The 20,411-nt window shown below is 27.9% G+C and overlaps 1 protein-coding gene across 1 annotated transcript; it reads left to right on the plus strand.

The window, feature by feature from the left end:
* The first annotated feature begins 1,618 nt into the window (after positions 1-1,618).
* Arl1 (ADP ribosylation factor-like 1) lies at positions 1,619-19,513 on the plus strand. The gene is made up of 6 exons (XM_087156104.1): positions 1,619-1,842; positions 5,633-5,767; positions 10,485-10,566; positions 14,008-14,119; positions 15,625-15,803; positions 18,163-19,513. The coding sequence occupies exons 1-6, from the start codon at positions 1,839-1,841 to the stop codon at positions 18,191-18,193; spliced, it is 543 nt and encodes a 180-aa protein (XP_087012230.1). The 5' UTR covers positions 1,619-1,838; the 3' UTR covers positions 18,194-19,513.
* The last annotated feature ends 898 nt before the right edge of the window (positions 19,514-20,411 follow it).

Here is a 20,411-nt window from a genome sequence, read left to right on the forward strand (position 1 = left end):
ATTAATGCGTCGTAATATTTCTTAACAGTTTGCTAAAAAAGAAAAAAAAAGAAATTGTAGATATAGTTCTAAAAAATAATAGATTTTAAGGGAAAATTAAGTGTTATTAACTGTGCATTAGCTGCTAGTATAAAGAAAGCATCATATAGCATAATAAGACAAAGAAAATAAGAACAAAACACAGAAAACAGGAATTCAAAAGGAAACATTAATTAAAGGGATTTTAAATTTAAAAATATAGATAAAGGCACGTTTTTTTTGCGTACAAAATAGTTTCCAAATTATCGCTGAAAGTATTTGGAAACTACTACTTGACAGTTTCAACTGATATGGTCCTCGCAGTAACAGTTGTTTCGGTTGGCTGGGGTGCCTGAGGTCGAAGTGGCCTTTTACTCCTTCATCATGTGGTGAGGATCGTTGAGGTGAGAATCCTTCTGGTCCTTGTATCTTAGAAATAAAAGAAGGATTATTAAACGGGCACATTACCGGAATGAACTTCATCAAACATAATGAGGATTGAACATTCATAAAAATAATTACATAAATATAAAAACGAATACATAAATAATAATAATAACAATAATATAAAAACACATAATATATAAGTATAAATACATAAATATATGGACATATAAATAATCAAAAATCATACTTTCTGTACAAAGTTCGTCAGTACAATAAAACAACACAAACATGTTTAAACTGCACATCACATCATCATGACTCACATAACGCTTATTTATCAGTCAAAAGCTTAGTCTATTTCTTAGTGCCATTCAAATCAAATTTATTTTAGTCAATGCTTTAAATATATTTATAATTCCACTTTATCATACATTCATATCGAACATCGTCATATGTATTGCCGTATAAATATAAATTATCACTTTAAACGCTCCATTAAGTGGTCATTGGTAAATGGTCCTCTTTAGTTTCAAGCTCAATTTTTCATTCCACATAGTTGTTTGGAGTTTAAGAGTTGCAGCAGTCACTTTATTCTAATGTTTTTTACATGATCCGACCATGTCAGTCAGTTGTTAATGACTAGACCAAGGTATGTAGCTTTTGTGACTCTTGTTATCACTTTATCGAATAGAACTAATTCATTATGCTCCTATTTGTTTCCTGTTCTTTTGTGTTACCAATAGTTCTCCACCAAAGTTGAAAGTTTTAACTTCAGTTGCTTGTTAAAAACAGGTTGATAGCAACCGGGCAACCAGTATTGACTTTCGAAACGGGCTAGGTCACATAGAGCAAAACTCTTTATCTATGCCAACACTTTGCATGCTTTTACCATTAGCGTGTGGACAGTCATAGAAGAAGGAAGGAAGTTAGTTTCTGTCTTGACTTTCATATAGTTTAAATCCTTTTAAGTTAGGAAGCTGTATGGAACTGAAAACTACATTGAACATAGGTCTAAAAAAAAACGTCGTGGAAATTTTAAAATTGTTTCTGATTATTAAATACGGAAAATATTAAAGGGGAAAATATCGTAGTAGATTCCTATACAATTGAGAAGAAGAGGATAGGAAGAGAGTGAGGGTTAAGACATGGAACCGATCCTCTCTCTAGATGGCGTATTCGAGCGTTGCGACGCTCCTCAACTTCCACGGAAGCCACTTCCTCGGCCACCGACAACACCGGCTTTTTATTCTTAATTTAGATATTAGAAGATGGCAAATTCTCTTTGAAGACACGTTTGATTAATGTTTGTCTTAGAAGGAAAACTCAATATTTGTCTGTTTCGTAGATCGTACAAAATTTGTTATGTTTAGTTAGTTACTGTAATAATTTTATGTTTAGAATTATTTTGTGTAAATAAGTTACTATTTTGAAAAATGGGTATGTGTTATTTAGTTTGAATTTAAAGTTTAGATCAGTTTAGAACATTTTTGTAACTGTTTCGTTTTCGTGAAATACTTATCTAAATTATTTTCATATGATTCTGCCTTTATTAACGAGGAGATGCGATTTTTTAGAAAATTTTTTTTAATATGTTGTATTAAAAATTTTGTACCGTTCGCTAACTTAAGTCTTAAAATCGAAAGAATCTCTTGTCAAAATCATGTTCAGTATATTTGAGTGATATTTTTTAGCTTTCAAATGTATTATTAGTATAAAGAGATTCTATGTTTTTTGTGCGTAATAGTTATTTTTTTTTTTTTATTAAGGGTTCCCGCCTAAAATTATGCTATTTGGTACTTATATTCTTACTGTTTCGTTTTTCTTTGAAATTTACAACTATTCTTGTCTGTTACTGATTCTCATTGACTACTATAACTAATAAGGTGACCAACTACTGAATTATATATGTAATATCTAGTTATATTACAGATACAATGTAGAATAATATATTCTCTTAATTTTAACTATGCATCTCAAAGTAAAATAAATCTTCTGTCAGAACACAATGTTCTAGCAAAGTAAATTATGTATGTAACTGAAAATGGTGCTAGTTATAGGTCACAGCTCTATACTTCTTTCGCAATATAGCTATACTTATTTATTATTTTGTCACTGTTAATTTAAAATGAACTTACAAATTTATTGAAATAAAATTAATCACCTTTCAAAGCAGAATTAACTTTTAAAATAAATTTTATATAACTGAAAATGGCTTAAGTTCTAGATTACTAATCTAAGTCTTACCCAGGTTCTACTTATTCTCTTTGCTGAGAAATTGTGAATAAAATAAACTTTAGTTCTGTTAGGAATATATTTGAGTTTCCTTGTTGTAAAATCTGCTGATAATTAGATGAAATATTAAAAAATGTAGCAATAGTATCACAGAGCATACAAACTGAGCATACAAGTACAGTATACTCTCGATATCTAAAAAACCTTGTTATATCAAAAAAATATTTTTCTCCTTAGCTTTATCTGTCTACCTAATGTATATTTAAATTCCTAAGTCGATAAGGTACTTTTCCAAACCTTGTTCTGGCGAATTTTTTTCGAAATAGAAAATTTCTTCAGAAAGATCACAATGTAAGATTATTGTGAGACAGTTCTTTAATGTTTAATGCATAATTATTTTTAACTTTTAAAAATAAAATTATCATTATTCTATATAGATTTATAGTGAACTATCATTGACTGCATATTTATTAGTAGTTATTCTTATGTTTCTTGACTCTACTTTTAAGAATAATATTTTGGAATATATTTTGCTTCTTCTTAGAACATATTTAGTTCTAAACTTGTCGTCTCGAAAGCTCGCTATCTCGAAATTTTTATAACGTCTCTTCAACTATGAGCTGTTGAGAATATATTGTATTTAAATATGTTAATAAAAATTAAAAATATTCCTATTAAAGTTTAAAAAATTGTTTTTTCTTCGAAATTTGAATTGACTCATCCCCGTGACGGCATTGTCGCAGAATGTTAGAGATCTTGCAGAAAGAAATATGGAAGTAAAAAATTTTGATTTTTCTTTTCTGAAAATTTCAAAAGAATTATTTTTTTTTTCCTCAAAAATTAAATTCAAAAGATGACTTTCTCGCACATCAGAGAAGGATGAAATGTGTGGGAGTTTTCTATTCTCTGTTGAAAATTATGAAAAAATTTTTAATAGTGAATTTAAAAAATCTGGTTTTCTTTGCTGCAGAAATTTTTGAAGTTTTTTTTTTTTCTCTCCAGAATAATATTCAAAAAATGCTTTCTTTGCTTGTTGGAGGGGATTGGAATGCTAGGGTATTCTCTATTCTCATTTGAGAATTAAAAAGATTGATGAGGTCTGGCTTCAGCTAGAATTTCAAATTGAAAATAAAATAAAAATCCGAAAATGGGAAAGTTTAAAAGATAGTTCAATCTGGGAATTATATACTTTCTTTCATTTTTTTCAAACACCAAATTTGACTATGAGTGAGAATTTTGTTACAAATTCTGACTTGTAAAATAATTAATTAATCAATGTGGTACATTTATCTTTTTTTAAAATTTGATTGAAATAAAATCTAAACAATATTTTCAATATATTATGCACATGAAAGTTTCAAATTACGCATTAGTCTTCATTTTAACCCTCACAACTCTCCTTGACTCAACCATAAATCTATGTAATGTTTAGATAATTTTTTTCCCTCAATTATCATTACGAGTTTTCATTTTGTACTTTCGAATAGTCTCTCGTACTTTAAAGGAAGGGAGACTTATGCAGTCTGCTCCAAATGTGAAGCCCCAGAAGCAGAAAGTGCCTAAAATTGTGACGTACGTCGCAGAACAATTTGTATCTTGAATATTTCTGTAACCATTTTTATCCAGAGAGCTTCAAAGCAAGCCGTAAAAGAATTAAATTCAGAGATAAAAATAATAAATATTAAAGTTAATAATAATAAAGTTTATGACTTTTTATATTTTCTATTCCCATTTCAGAAGCAATTTGTGAATCGTGGGGATCCGCGATTCACAGAATTGTTTCTAAAATACCAAATGCTTTTGATGGAGATGAAAGTTGTTGGAACAACAGACCAGCGAATGTTAGTGTTTGCAAATGGTGCACCATCTGGGCACTTGTCCCTTCGAAAGATTTTTAAGGCAGCCCTTGTTTTAATGTTCGGACCTTTGTATCATAGACATTTTATTAATAATTCATCATCATCGTCATTAACAAAATTTTTTACTTCAAAAGTGATTGAAAAATTAACAAATCAAGAATGTTTGCCTTGGTTTTTTAAAATAACGAAGTGCATCTGTGCATGATCCTATATTTAAATAAATGAAAATTTAGTATTTTAACGTAAAGTTGACTTTTTTTCGCTGTGAAATGCTTGCAGAACATTTGTATAAATTAATAAGTACTGTTTCAGAACATTTGAAAATATTCTGCTTCTGGGTGTGAAGCCCAGCAGGCCTCAGCCGAACATATCCTCGACTGCTTGGGCCTTTCCATGGAGGACTTATATGCTTCTCCACTTCTTGTAATCGACTTTTTGAGGGTCAACAACCTACTAGATCTTGTCTGACTTCGTCAGACAATTAGAGGATAGGATACAACAACAATTTTTAAGGATAGGATACAACAACAATGTTTTATTCTTGTTATAAAAACGAAAAGAATACAATATAAATGAGATATATGGTGTTCTGTAAAACAGTCTTTAATGCGTATTTTTAGAATCCTTAAAAAAGTTAAAAGAACCACACTAAAGATCAGAAACTAATGTTTTAAACAGGTAGGTAAAAAATAAATTTGTACTGAAATCTAACAGGTCAGAGTACAGGGTGGCGAATGTAATAAACAAGACAGGCTTGATTACGAGAAAGAGTAGAAAGATGATTTATAAAGGAGCACATTCAAACTCCGATTAAACTTGTTGCGATGTTTATTATATACGCCTTCCTCTACTGTAGTAATTTGCTAGATTTCGATAGTGCTGTTGTTTTTAGCTTGCAGAAATATTTATTTATGCTCGACAATGTGCGTACATTTTTGTTTTCAGATGAAAATTTTAAAAATGTATAATCAGGGCTGTCTTTTTTGGAACGCCTTGTGTAAGTCACCATTATAACTGGTTTTAAACTATGTTGAAATGAAATATATGCATTGCATTTTTCTTTCTTAAAATGTAAACAAGTTTGACATTTTACATGTATTGGAAATATTTAAAGAATAATTAAAAATTAATTTTAGGTGGACTTTTAAGTTACTTCAAAAGCCTTTTGGGTAGTAGAGAGATGCGTATTTTGATACTTGGTTTGGATGGTGCTGGAAAAACTACTATTCTGTATCGTCTTCAAGTTGGTGAAGTTGTTACAACAATTCCAAGTAAGATATTCGTATGAACTTATAACCTTTTGCAAAGAAATTTTAGTTAATTCTAAAATATATTACATAACTAAATCTTTGGTAAAGTGAAATTGCTCTACTTAAGGTGGTTATGAATTAAATTTTGAAAAATTAATTACTGCAGGAGATTGTACATTTCATAAACCATACATAGAAAAATTTATCTTAAGTTAGGGATGCTCAACCTGCTGACTGTTGATATGTGGCCCACAGGATTATCTAAACACAATGAAAGACTGGTGAAATTTTGAATTGTACATTTTAATCCTTTCGTTTTGACCCACTCAATTTACATGGATTCTATTGTAAATCTATGTTCTATCGTTTTCTCAGTTGTTATTGCTGCGTAATTCTGCAATTTTTTTTTAACTATATTTTACATATGATATTAGATAACAATATATTTAAGATTTTTTTTTTTTTTTTGTCAATTATAACTTATGTTTTAACGTCTTGAAGGTTCTAAAATGCTTTATTTGCACATTCTTCATCGCAAATCTAAATGACTTTTTATCCTTCTTTCGGCAGTTGTTACTATGCATTTCAGCGTGGTTTTTAAAATTGAGAAATTTTTAGCGCAATATTGTTTTGAATTGCGAGTAACGAATCGCTCATTTAGATAACCATTTTTTATCTTTTTACACATTTTATTTGTGCTGATTTTATCACAAATCAAATTATTTATCAATCGTTATTTTCACAATTATTGCAATTCTGAAAGTTCTGTTATTATTTATACGCTGCTGTGAAACTTTTCGAATCCTGCATTTATATACATCACTTTTTGACACGCTTTATTTATAGCCATTTCATTGGAAATACAAAGGGATTTCGATAGTTTTTTCGCTAGTTATTACTATGCTTCTCCCTGTGATTTAAAAGGATCTGATATTTATTTTAATTTCACAAATTTTGAATCATCCTTTAAAATAATCCCTTTTTATGTGCTCTATTTGTGCCAATTTTAACATAAATATATAAGTTTTTTATAGCTTTTTTTTTGCTGCAATTTTACTTGTGATTTTGAATATCCTGATATTTTAACACAATTTTACAACTCATGAAATTCGATTCTGTTTGCTATTTTTTTTTTTTTGTATCTTGAAAAATAAATACGTATTTTAACAAAATCGATACCTTCTCAAAGAGAATTTAAAAAAAGAAAAGAAACAAGATGAGTAAATTTACATTAAATGCGGTCCCTTTCACACAAAAAAAAAATAGGCGGGCATATTTCTTTAGTCCCATGAACACGTGTAGGTTCGCTTTCCGTATTTTGACATTTAAAGATATCATACACCACAATTCATATTCACGTGATTTAAAAACATACGTTAGGAGTCTTCTCTTATTTTAAAAATCACACATCTTGATTCATATTTACGCGTTTTAAAAACCATGCATCTCGTTTTTTATTTGCGAAATTTTAAAATCATGTAATAATTCTTATTCAATCATTTTAAAAATAACACATTGGTATTCAAGCTTACACCATTTAAAAATCAGAAAAAGATATTCAGAAAATGATAGTTATTTGTCCTAAGTTTAATCCCCGTGGCAGAATTTTGGCGACACAGCGACATTGTCGCAGAATGTTGCTGAGTTCTTGCAGAAAGAATTTTCTGTTAGGAAGTAAGGAATTTTGGTTATCTTTTCTGCAGAAATTTTTTTTTCTCTAAAATTATATTTAAAAGATGCCTTTTTAGCACATCAGAGAGGAAAGAAATGTTCCTGATTTCTCTATTCTAATTTAAGAATGAAAAATATAGAATAATAAAGAAAGAAATTTCTTTTCTGCAGAAATGTTGAACGATTTTTTTTCCTCCTGAAATCATTCTTTTGACACGCTTATTTTGAGCCAATATTTCTTGTTAATCCACGCTCTATTTTCATATTTTTCAACGAAACAAATCCAGATGTTTTTTATACAATTTAATTATACTCGAAACTGAAATCAATTATTTACTTTTACTGTGACGATTTCACCGTTTTTCGGCTTTTTATTACATGTGCTATGCTACTGAATTCCATGGGATTTTTAAAATTCCTGTTATTTTTTAGTCAATATTATTTCTACACGTAAAATTTAAATTGCGCTATTAAATAATCTCTTTTTGACGCTCTCACTTTATATCGATACTACCACAAATCCATGTAGTGTTTAGATTGTATTTTCAGCAGTTTATTGATATTAATTTTCCCTTGATTTTTAAGTATCCCGATATATTTCTGACAATATGGGAAATTCGAATCGTGCTTATTTATGAATATTTAATTTTTAAAGCATTGATTCTATCGTTTTTTGGGGGGTCTTTTATTTCACACAGTCTTTAAGATCCTATATTTTAAATACGATATTATCTATTACAACAACCGAATCTCGAAACGGAACAAGCATTTAGTACCCCCCCCCCTTGAAGAGTCCGATCAGCGTGATTTCGTCGTCGATCTTGTTTACAGCAGTCACTGCTACGGGTTACAAGATTTTTAATTTTTTTTTTGATGAGATGATGTCTTACGAAATGCGAAAAAGGAAATAATTAGTGTGTTTTCTTCGTACAAAATGGGAGAATCTCGCCATTGTATTAGAATAATATATATATATGTATATATAAAAAAACATTACATATTCATTTTAAATTAAATACGATTTTTATTTTATTTAAAAGTTTTTTTTTTTATTGTGAACACAACGTTTCTGTTACTTCAAATTCAATTAGTAACATGCATACTTGTTATTATTAAAAGCATCTTGCAGAAAGATATTAGTGCTAGAGAGGTTTGTCGCAGAAATCCCAAGAAAATTCTGCCACAGGGAGTTTAATATCGCCCACAACGACAGCTTCTGTCAAAGCACAGTTTTCTAAACTGAATTCGTCATGTTCAAAATTAAGGAGCAGTGTGTAAACAAAATCAGTACATTTTCATTTTATGGCCTGAAAAAGCTATCACATGATCAATTAGGTAAAATTATCACTGTATTCAAAAATTTTGCAAATCGTAGTATAACCATTAGGAAATTTTTTTAACCATTTTGTACCTACATGGGCCATTTCATATAATTTATGATCATATGCTGGGAAATGATTTGTTTATCGTTTAATTTTAACTGTAAAGATATGTATCAAAAAGTAATGTTATTTTGCTTTTTGTAATAGTTTCGAAAAATGTAATAATTTAAATTTTTGATAAATATGTATTCACATTTTATGTTTCAAATTCCTATAATTGAGATCTCTAACTTGTGGTTATCCAATTATGTGATTCTAGATTAGAGTGACGTATTAAATACTATTAAGATTTTAAAAACCATGTGGAAATCTGCCCAAAAGACAATGAAAATGAATGTGATTCAAAGCTCCTGTGTCATAAAAATATTACGTATCAAAACTTTGAATTCGAAAAACAATTAGTTTTGTTATGTAAGCAAATTTAGATAATTCCATTTGTAAATGTCATATTTGCAGACTTTGTAAACATATAATTCGATTAAAAAATAATTTATTGTAAATTTTGAGTAGTAAGTTTTATTATAATTTTTAACTTTAAAAACGTTAATAAAAGAAAAATTCAAGTCGGGCTAAATGACACCAAGAATTATTTTAAAAGCTATTGGAACTGCTTGATTTTTCTAAACTGACATTAAGTGCGAGCTTTATTGTTACTGCAAATAAGGCATTCCTAAATGTTAGAATTGCTCATCTTGTCTTGCTGATTTAATTACTATATGGTTACAAATTGAAATTGGTGACCCCACTCAAATAATCTACCGTCCTTCATCAATCAAAAGCCTGATCGTATTTTATCTAAAAAAAAATAAGAGTTAAAAAGGGGTGGTAATTTTGAGAGTAAATTATTTCTTTAAATGTTTGTAATGACTTCATGTCTTTGGTAACAGGTCTTGTGGTGTTATAGAAATGAATGATTTTATTTTACAAATGTTTTATACAAATTATCGCTTATGCCATCAAGTATATTAACACAATAATAACCACAGAGTACCAAGTGTCCACATCTGAATATTTGGCTGTCATTGGAAACTAGAGATATTGCAGATTTAGCGTTGGTAATGCAAATGTAGTTTTTTGTTATCTAAGGTACATAAGAAAAAATAGCAAGACTAAGATAATGGGAAATATTAATTTTTTTTTAGACTGTCAGATACTTTTTCTAATAAGTTCTTTTATCATTTTTTAAATATATTATCAGCTATTTAATTTTTGCCATTTTGTATTATTACTACATAGGCATCATTAATGTTTTTATTTATTCGTACATCAAATATGTTACTTTTAAATGTTAAAATTCATTAACTTTTATACTACTTGTCTTAAATAGTTAGAAATAAATTATTTTTGACAAAAATTTGTTCTTGTTACTTTGTCTTGCAATTATTGGTTTTAAATAACATTATTAAAAATCATGCACTTTTATCTAATAATGTAAAAAATATGGGGGGTTTTTTTTTTCAGGCATAAGTTTGTCGGTAAATAAATAGTTGCTGGGCAATAAATTGTTTTTTTCTATAATTATTTTTACTATGTGTTCCACTTTTAGCAAAAACATACAAACCCTGTTTCACAATATGACAGAGGTTATTAGACTCTCTATCAACAGTGTTAGTTATCAAAGCTACTTTTTTCATTATTTTATTCATATATTAATGTCCTAATTAGTAATTTTGTATTATTTTTAGCTATTGGTTTTAATGTCGAACAAGTTACCTACAAAAACCTGAAATTTAGTGTCTGGGATCTTGGTGGCCAGACAAGCATTAGGTAAGTTTTCTGTAAATAGATTTACATACCTGCCAAGTCCCCTGTTTTTTAACGAAGAATCCTGTATTTTACGACTATCTCCCATTTACCCATAAATTATAAAATTTCTCTATTTTTTTAAGAAAGTTATACAAAAAAAAACACTAAAAAGATAAAATACCCACTTATAGAAGAAAAAAAATACTTTTCTTATTACTCTACAACAGATGGTACTATTGCCAGTACTGCAGTTCTTGCACTGCTGTTCCAACCAAACTATATGTAGTGAGAATGCTGTTGTGAGCCTTTTATTCAGTGAATAGTTTTTTTCTCTGGTAACAGACTTTATTATTTACCTACAGACATCCGGCAATAACTTTGTTGCATTATTAATGCATTATATTCTTACCAATCATCAAAGCATAAATGTATTTATGTTTTCAGAATCATTTATTGTGGGTGTCAATTGTGCTACTAGAAAATGAACTGTATTTAAAAAGCATTTCCGAAATATAGATGTTATGTTAGGTATCCTATACAATCAGCATAGCAATTCAAAATACGAGAGAATTTTTTACGAAGTTAAAAAAGTTTGCTCATCTGCTTGTCTTTGAAAAATAATATCTCTGGTAACTGTCAGAATTTTCATGAATTTCCTATGCAAAGCCAAATCAGCTACTTATGGTCGAAATATGAATACATAAAAATTCTGTAAAATAAAGCTAATTATTTAGAATTATGGAAATTATTTTGATGTTTATAGTTTAAGTAATCATGAATAATGGTATAAAAGAATTCTTCTTTCGATTAAGATTTATATACATATTTTTTCCTTCGCTTAATGTAAGTGCTTATATAATTCCAATTTTGAATTTTTCTCTTTGACTTACATGATTATGCATAATGTATCAAAACTGTACATATAGCCCAAAAAATGTAGAGTATAAAAAAATAGTATAAAAAAAAAAAATTAATGTCAACAACTGGCGTTATGTTCCTTAATCCAACCGTTCTAAAGAAGAATAAAAATCGAACTTTTAGGAGTAGTTAAATTGAAAATGTATCTGTTAATAAAAAGAACAAAAAACATTTTTCAATAAGCACTATTAACTGAACCAATGCTACATAATAAGCACAAAAGTGTTTGCTTATTGCATAAAAATTATGTTCCTTATAACATTCGAAATTTTAACATTCGTTGTTTTTATTTTTTTATAAAGACACATATTAATTTGAATAATAATACATTAACGAGCAACTACAAAATTCTATAAATTCTAATTTATAAGCTTATAAGGGAAGGGGCAAGTGTCCCTCTCGATCATTATATACAGAGATGCCAATTTGCTATACATATACTGTTCATAACATAAACTATTCAATTTTAAACCAGACCAGATAAATGTTTTTACGATGTGGAGTTCCATTAAAGCAGAGATGCCAACTTGCTCTGGACAGCGAATATTGAGTGGTAATTTATTAATTGTGATTCTTTGTTTAATAAATTCAATTTATTAGATTGTTATCTACCACTGTTTCTAAATAATTCGTATGCTTATATATTCACTACTTTATCATAGTAAATCATATTAAACCTGTTAAAAAGTAAGTAAAATTAGTCAAATATTTGCAAATTTTAGTTTGTAGTTATTTACCGTTTTTAAAATTATTTTGGCGTGTCCGGAGCAGTTGGAATCTCTGTTAAAGTTGTAAAATCTTAGACTTAGAGGTTGGGCAGCTCCGAAGAGTAGGGCACATAGACCACAGGTCTATTGTACCCAAACCCTAAATCATGATTAGCATGAAAGCCCTGTAGCTGAAATAAAATTCAGCAAACACCTTACAGGAACATCTTAGTCAATGTAAAGTTTAAATAATGAATTTAGTTTTACAGAATCTGAACTTGTAACAGTCCCAAAAAGTTCCCTTAAGTCTGCCATTATATCATCTATATATATTTTATATGTCAAGCTGAGTTTGTCCCTAGTGCTGTAAGCCGTAACTACGCCTTTGCTTGTCTTAGCAAAGTTTTGTACTTAAATTTAGATGTGTATGGCAACCCTTTAGCCTCATTTGTACTATACTAAGTATAAACGCATGCTTCATCTCAAAATTGGTTTTCTGGAGAAAAAAACGGGTGAAAAATAACTACAGAATATTCTGACAAAAAAATGTTTCCTCCAAATACACACTTTAAGGTTTTCAAAGCACAATTATTCTTTTGAAATGTTATAAAAGGAGTTGAGTTGCTTAAAAAATTAAAATTGAGTGTATCTCAAAAAAGTTTATAAAAATTTTTTTTTATTTAATTTTAAATTCATTATATGAATTACTTTAAATACAGCATGGTTAAGCAAATTTTATTAGGTTGCTGAGGTTAAATACATTATTCTAATTTAACTTAATAGAATATTTAGATGGTTTTATCACTATTTCACTTAATTTTATGAAGAAAAAGTAAAATATGCGATGGGAGTAGGTGAATTATTGTAATGAAGAAGCAATGGTGTCAGGTGTAAAAATAATTATTAATTAACAGAAAAATATTTTGAAAATCGAAATAGATTATACAAAGAATTATAGAATTTTTCTTTAAACAGAGAAATACTTTTATTACATTAAATCTTAGTGGCACTTAGCAATTAATTATGCATTTTGGTGTTTGACCCATTGTATCAAAATTATAATTTTAGGAATTTTTTTGTAAATCAAAATGTGAAATGTTTCTACACATTTGTACAAGGTAACATCTTGATACAATTGAATTTAATTATTATTTTTTCCATTTTCTACTATTGGTGTTAATTTTTAAAAAATCACTGGTTAGATTCACTTAGGTGGTTAAATTTTTTTTTTTTTTTTTGAATGATGTAGCACTTCATTTAACAGCCTATTGCTTATTGAAAATTGATATTAATAAGTTATTATTTTTAAATCTTTATTTTTTTTCCTTAAATATGAAACCTTGTTTGCTTAAAAATATTAAAATTTTGACTCTCTGGTTAATCTTATCGTGGAGTAGCCCTTTTACTATTCACATGAATGTTAAATGCATTCAATAACATTTGCACAAATTTAATATTTTTTATAAAACAGAAGAGAAAAAAAGTGTTAGCAAAATGTTGTGAAAAGAGTCTCGAAAATTTGCTTTGTAGTTATGAATTATTTTCCTGGAACCTGGTAAACACCCTGATAAAATGACAAAAAAGTTTAGTGTTGTCAAAAAATAAAATGTGCATTGAGGAAGTTTAGTTTTTCATTTAGAAAAATAAGCTTCAAATCTTGTGAAAATATTTTTCATAAATATTGCCCATTTTTGTTTATAAAATAAGTTTAATAAAACTTTGAAATCATGGATTTGCTACAAACTTGAAATGTATTAATGAGTTCATTACAATTTTATATTTATATAAAAGAATTTTTACTACTTTTATGTTTTGAATAAAGTCTTTTATCTTTCAGACCATATTGGAGATGTTATTATTCCAATACCGATGCTATAATTTATGTGGTTGACAGTGCAGATAAGGACAGAATTGGAGTTTCTAAACATGAGTTAGTTTCTATGTTGGAAGTAAGTTGAGGCATTGAGTTGAAACTGGCAAACATTTATGACCCTTGGACATGCTTTAGTATATTAATAAATTTAAAAAAATCTAACTTGTCAGACAGTTACTGTATTGTGTAAAAAATAGTATTAACTTAAATTGTCCTTATTTTACTAACTATGAAATGTAGACTTCAGTTTTCTATTCATTTGTCTGAAGTATGAATGGTTAATATTTCCCTTAATTCTTTTGTATAGATATTAAATTTAAAACATAATATAAGCTGATCAATTTTGTTTAACATATTCACCAGTGATGGATTAGGACCAGGGTTGGCAAGGTTTAGGACAGAATGGATTAATCCACGGTTTAAACCGTCCTGTCCAAAACCCCTTTGTCCAAAACTGTCTTAAACTGTCCAAAACCCTTTTACTCAAATTATGTCACAATTTTATCTGAATCTATTTTAAGAATATTTAGAAGGTAAAATAAACATAGAACTAATAACATATTGATAATTAAATCTACTAGAGAATATTTGTTTTTAAAAATGTAATGTTTTATTAATATTGTTTGACTCTTCAATTTAAACATTAAACAAAGGAAGATTAATCAGTAATCAAGTTCAATTGGTCCTCTCATTCAATAGTACATAACTGAAGTTTGACCTTTGCCATACTAGGTTAAGCTATTAGGGACTAAGTGCTTGGTTACTCATAAACAGGTTTATTTATCTATAAGTACTATTCAAGAATACTTTTATTTCATTCATGTTCGATTCTTTTAGCATAGTGGTGATACATCACCAATGTCAGTAACGGAAACTGATGTTATGCCCTTCAAAACTGTTAATACATTTTTCAGTTATTTTGTATTTTCAATTTAAACTAATATATTTATATTTAAAAAACATTTTTTTTAAAAAATATATGTCTTTTTTATCATCCTGTAATGCAGAAATTATAACATTTTTTAAAAAAATATTATGAAAAATAAAAGGTTAATTTTTGAACAAATTTGGTATTTTTTTTTAAGAAAAATTATTATTTTTTTAATTTTGCCATATTTATCCTTATGCAAAAATATTATTTATCAGTATTAAAAGCATATGTATATTTGAAGGATTAGTTATTCACTTTTGTTGTTCAATGAATTGTGGAGCTTCAAAAATTATGAACCTTTCCCTATTATATTATACTATTTTCTTTTAATAAGTTATAGTAAATTGTATAAAAAATATCAAATATTTAATGATAATGTAATTATTATGTGTACAATGGTTACACCTATAGAATTTTTACCTTTTACCAGAGTTCAAGGTTTTGGACACTTTAAGACAGTTTTACCCAGTTTAAGACAGTAAAACCCACATGTCCTGTCCAAAACCAGTTTAGGACGTCCAAAACCCCAACCCTGATTAGGACAAATCATTCCACAGAGCTTATTTCAAATACTCGTTAATTTATAAATTTGTTAACTGTTTAGTTTTTTTAAAATGTATAAAACTTGAAATTTGTTTAAAAATTTATAGGAGGAAGAATTAAAGAAGGCAATTTTAGTAGTATTGGCCAATAAACAGGACATCGAAGGTGCTTTAACTGTTCCTGAAGTCCATCAAGCTTTAGGATTAGATGCATTGAAAAGTCGTACTTTCCAAATTTTCAAGACATCTGCTGTAAAGGGTGAAGGCTTAGACGAAGCAATGGAATGGTAAGGTTAAAATTTGGCTTTCTTTATTTCTTCAATAGGGACACCTTCAAAAATTTAGTTCTGTTTAACTGTTTCTACTATAATATTTAATATAAATTAATAATACTAAGGTAGCCCATTATATAAGCCCTTATCATTTGGTTTGTGATCGATATATTGATGCAAGACTTATGTCTTTTGAAATGGAGACTAGAACTGGTTTAAAGTGGGACTGTACAATATAAATTTGCCCAGAATTCCCTACACTATTTTTACTTTTATGGTTAACGAACTGCCCGGTTGTTTTGATTAGTAGTAGCGGGTTTTCATATTAACTCGCATGCTCAAAATCTTCATCTATGTTTAATTTATCTATGTTAGTGTCATTAAATAATAGTTTTGTGTGTGTATATTGCTATAGTTTTAAGAAATTAGCAGCTGGCTGGTAACGAAATTGTTGCCTGGGTAAAACATTTGATAAATATCTGCCGTTTTAATGTTTCAAATTGACCTTAATAAAAGTAAAGTTTGAATTTATAAGGGTTACAATATTTTCTTCTATTGTTGGCATGTGATGAAAGTGGCATCAATAAACTGCATCAAAAGTGGATAGTGATAATAAAAAAAACATTGGGTGCAAATCAGTACCTTCAAATGTTATTTATTTCTAAAATCAATATGCATTAAATCACACAATTTATTTAACTATCACAATCTATAAATTGACCTGTGAATAAATATTCATCTCTTGAATTAATTATTTTTCGATCAGTTTTGGCTTATAAAAATGAATTGAATGCTTATAAAATGAATGTTGAAATTAGATTTTTCTAGATTTTGATTTCTTTTTCTTTCATTAACGACATTTTCCCTGGAGCATTTTTCCAGTTACAAGTTTGATTTATACCCAGAGTTGTGGCAAGCCATTGTATAACTACTTAGAAACTGGGAATGGGTTATTGGTTGCTAGAATTCAGAACAGATGGAAGGATGAACTTCAGTTCGTTTTTTATTTTTGATTACGAAATTTATTGGGATAAATGTCATATAATCTCTTATAAATTGATGCTTTTTATTATTTAATTTGCTTAATCCCCTGCTATCTTAGCTTGATAAAGGAATTTAATTAAACTTACAATCGATTGCAATGACTATAATATCCTAGGATCAATCAAGGTTTTATTTTTAAGGCCCATTTTGATGAAAAATGGGATATATTTTTTTGAAAATTTTAGCAATCACTATTGTTTAAAAAAAAAATTGTGATTTTAATTGTTTTTAGACTGATTCCCCATTGCTTTTCTTATTAATATCTATGTATTTATTATTTTGTTACAATATGAGAATTTCAAATTTGAGTCGTCACTTTTTCCTAAACATTCGATTCGTGGCAATTGTGTTATGCTGTTTAATGATAGTTTATCAGCGTTTAGTTTTTAGCTCCTATAACATGGTTTTTCTGGTACCGATATTTTTAATAAGATGTTATTCTGACGTTTCGAATTTGTATTTTGAGTTATCACTTTTTGATGTGTTTGTCCATCGTAATTTCAATTTGTTTGAAGATAGTTTTTTCATCCCTTATTATTTTTCAGCACTTTTTATGCAGTTTTTCAAATTCATGTTATTTTCTAATCATTTTTTTAAAATCTTTTTCTGCATTTTTTTTTCTCAAATTCTATTAACAAACTCAGGGCTTGCTCCAAGCATTTGCCACCTCATCAAATGTGATAAAATCGTAAATTTAGCGAGAAAATTTTGTTTTTTCAAATGATTTTTTCAATCAAAAAGAAAAAAATTATTTCCAATATATATTTAATCCTGGGGGAAAAAAGGTCAAAAGTAATTGTTTTGACTAAATCCTGTAAAAAAAAAAATTATTACAGTAATTTACGTTAGTTATTACGTTATTATTACGTTACGTTATTATTGTAATTACGTTAGTAATTACAGTAATTTACTGTCCCAGAACCAATTGGAACTGTATAATTTGAGATAATGTAAGCATAAGCAACTACAGAGATTATGTAAAGCATGAGACAAACTGCTATGAAATACAGATTAATGTGTTCATTACCGGACCGCGCCATTCTGTGACAAAATTCTTTCCTATAGTTTGTGTCAATAAATCAGATTAAGTGGTAGCAAGATGCATATTATCATTCAAACTGTTTTTGTAAAAAATATTTCTTCTTGTGACAATAATATAATATTGCTTTAGGTTTATCCTTACACTACTGCTCTGGTCTAAGAAGCAATCAAAAATTAACCTCAACAAAAGGAATAACAAAATGCTTTTCTTACTTAAATGAAATGTTTTACAGCTATAAAATGTTAAAATTAAAGCTCTTTAATTTTAATGATTGCATATATCTTTCAGGTTATGTAATATGCTTACAAACAACAAATAAAAGTAGGAGGGAAAATAGACTGTGTGAAAACCTCTAGAATTCCTAAGCACTACTTTATACATTGTGCAGATGAACATTTCCAGTGGCCTGACAGCTATGGAACAACCACATTCATCCATGCCTTCCACTATTTTAACATTTCCATTCATGCATATTCTTGTATAAACCCCCAGGCCTTTCATGTAAATATCTAGTCATTCAAAATATCAGAAAATTCATGTACTGGCTTTTGTTCATTATCATTCTTTAATTTTATTAGCATTAGATGTTATTTAAGTATGAGTATAGAAAGCGCCAATATCATATTCATTTTAACAATTTTTTACTCTCATTGGTTTCTTTTCTTTTTTGGTCACAGACTAAATTTACTCCTTTTTTATTGTTTTGTGTCTAAAACCTTTATTAACAAATGTTCTCTAAAAATAAGTTTTTACTATAAAAATACTTTTCTATAGTGCCTGAAAAGTAATTAAATGCAACCTTGTTATTGAGCATTTTTCAAAAAGTTTATTTGTGGCATATTTTAAATATAAATTTTGCATTTTATGGCAAGTGCTGTGAATTTGAAATGTTTCTAAATATAAGAAGACTGTTATAAAATTTATAATAATAAGTTTTAAAATTTTCACATATATTTTCTATTTTCAGTGAATTTTCTATTTTGAGGAAATTTATTGGCATATTTTAGTGTTTTATAATTTCAACTTATATAAATTTACTAACTCTCTTTAATTTACAATACTCATTTTTAACTGGTTGCATGTTAATTTTTTTGTTTTCAATAATAGTTTTTTAATGAAAGCAATAAAAAAATTTTAGAATGACGATAACATACTAATAAAACCTAATAAATGTCTTCTTGTCATTCTAAACTTTAATCTAAAAGTCTAACATTTTTATTGAATACTTATTAAAATACTTTTTTAAACAGACTAGGATTTATTTCTCTATATATTTGCAATATTTAATAATGTGCCTTATCAGATAGATTTTTGTCCAAAAAAAAATTAGGGGCTTTAATTTATTTCTAATATAATTACCTTTTTTTAGTGCTTAATAGTATATTCTGTGTTTGACTAGATGTTAAAGCTTTCTTAATTATTCTTTTATTCTTCTGTTTTACTTTATTCTTACTCAAAACAGTCCTAAATGAGTCATCAATATATTTTTTGATTGTTCAAAGAAGTTTTAACATTTGTGTATATCTTTGACATACACAGTGTTTACATTTTATACACAATTAGGCTGCTTTTCTTTACAATTTTTCTTCAACAAATTTTTGTATTTAAATAATTGGATCAATAAAAGATGGTTTCTTGATATTCATTTTCTTTCTGTCTGTCATCTTTCATCTATGATAACCATAATTTTCTTAATAAAAGAGACTATTTATTTATTAAGGTTTATCAGAATTATTCCATATCACCACATTTTTCTCCCCAAGACAAGAGCATGTTTAGAAAAATGTTCTAAACCTTCTCAAATTAATGATTATTAAAAAATTAACAAAAAGTGTTGTAAAAGCCTAGTAATCTAAGCCTTGCTACTTCAAAATTCCAACTAAGAAATGAACAGAAGAATGATATTGTAGTAAAAATAAACGGAAGTTATAATATTCTTGCATAAAAATCTGCAGGATTAAACTTCAACTGCTCATCCTTGTTGCTAGGTTCATAGTGTCATCATTTTCTTATAGAAAAACTTTGTTTTTATTTTTCTTGTTTTTCAGCCTTTTGTCTTGATATTCCAGATTTTTGTGTATGTTCAGAACATAGAATTTTTTCAAATGCAAATGTTAGGATGAGCAATTTAGATTTTCTAAAAGAAAGAAAAATTTAATCAATAATTTTACTTTATCAAATTCTAAGGCACAAGATTCCCACGAGTCTGAGAAAACTATGAATTTTCTAGTAGTTTAAAGTTATTGAAAAAAAATTCAGGGAAAATCTAGATTTTTCAGACAAATACCTGGAAAATTAAATTAAACCTGGGGAAAAAATGTAATCTTTTATCTCTACTTTTTGACGATTGAAAGCGATTTTTTTAGGTCTCCGTGCATACTTTTTGTGGCTAATTCTGTACCTTATTCAAATTGACTCAATTACTTCAACAACAGATTCATTAATTGAATCATCATGTTGAATGACAAATCAGTCATATCCTGGGGTTTTCTAAGAAGCACTTATGTGCCACCTCTGTGGTGTAAAATTCGGAATTA

This window comes from Parasteatoda tepidariorum, chromosome 12 (genome assembly GCF_982258835.1).
Source record: "Parasteatoda tepidariorum strain Cologne lab strain chromosome 12, Ptep-v5.0, whole genome shotgun sequence".
In the NCBI taxonomy this organism is placed as follows: domain Eukaryota; kingdom Metazoa; phylum Arthropoda; class Arachnida; order Araneae; family Theridiidae; genus Parasteatoda; species Parasteatoda tepidariorum.

Excerpts from the sequence above, each read along its gene's own strand:
- Arl1 (XM_087156104.1), top strand. Across the intron at positions 5,768-10,484 it reads AGTTGTTACAACAATTCCAA|CTATTGGTTTTAATGTCGAA; the intron begins GTAAGATATTCG and ends TATTATTTTTAG. Across the intron at positions 15,804-18,162 it reads TTAGACGAAGCAATGGAATG|GTTATGTAATATGCTTACAA; the intron begins GTAAGGTTAAAA and ends TATATCTTTCAG.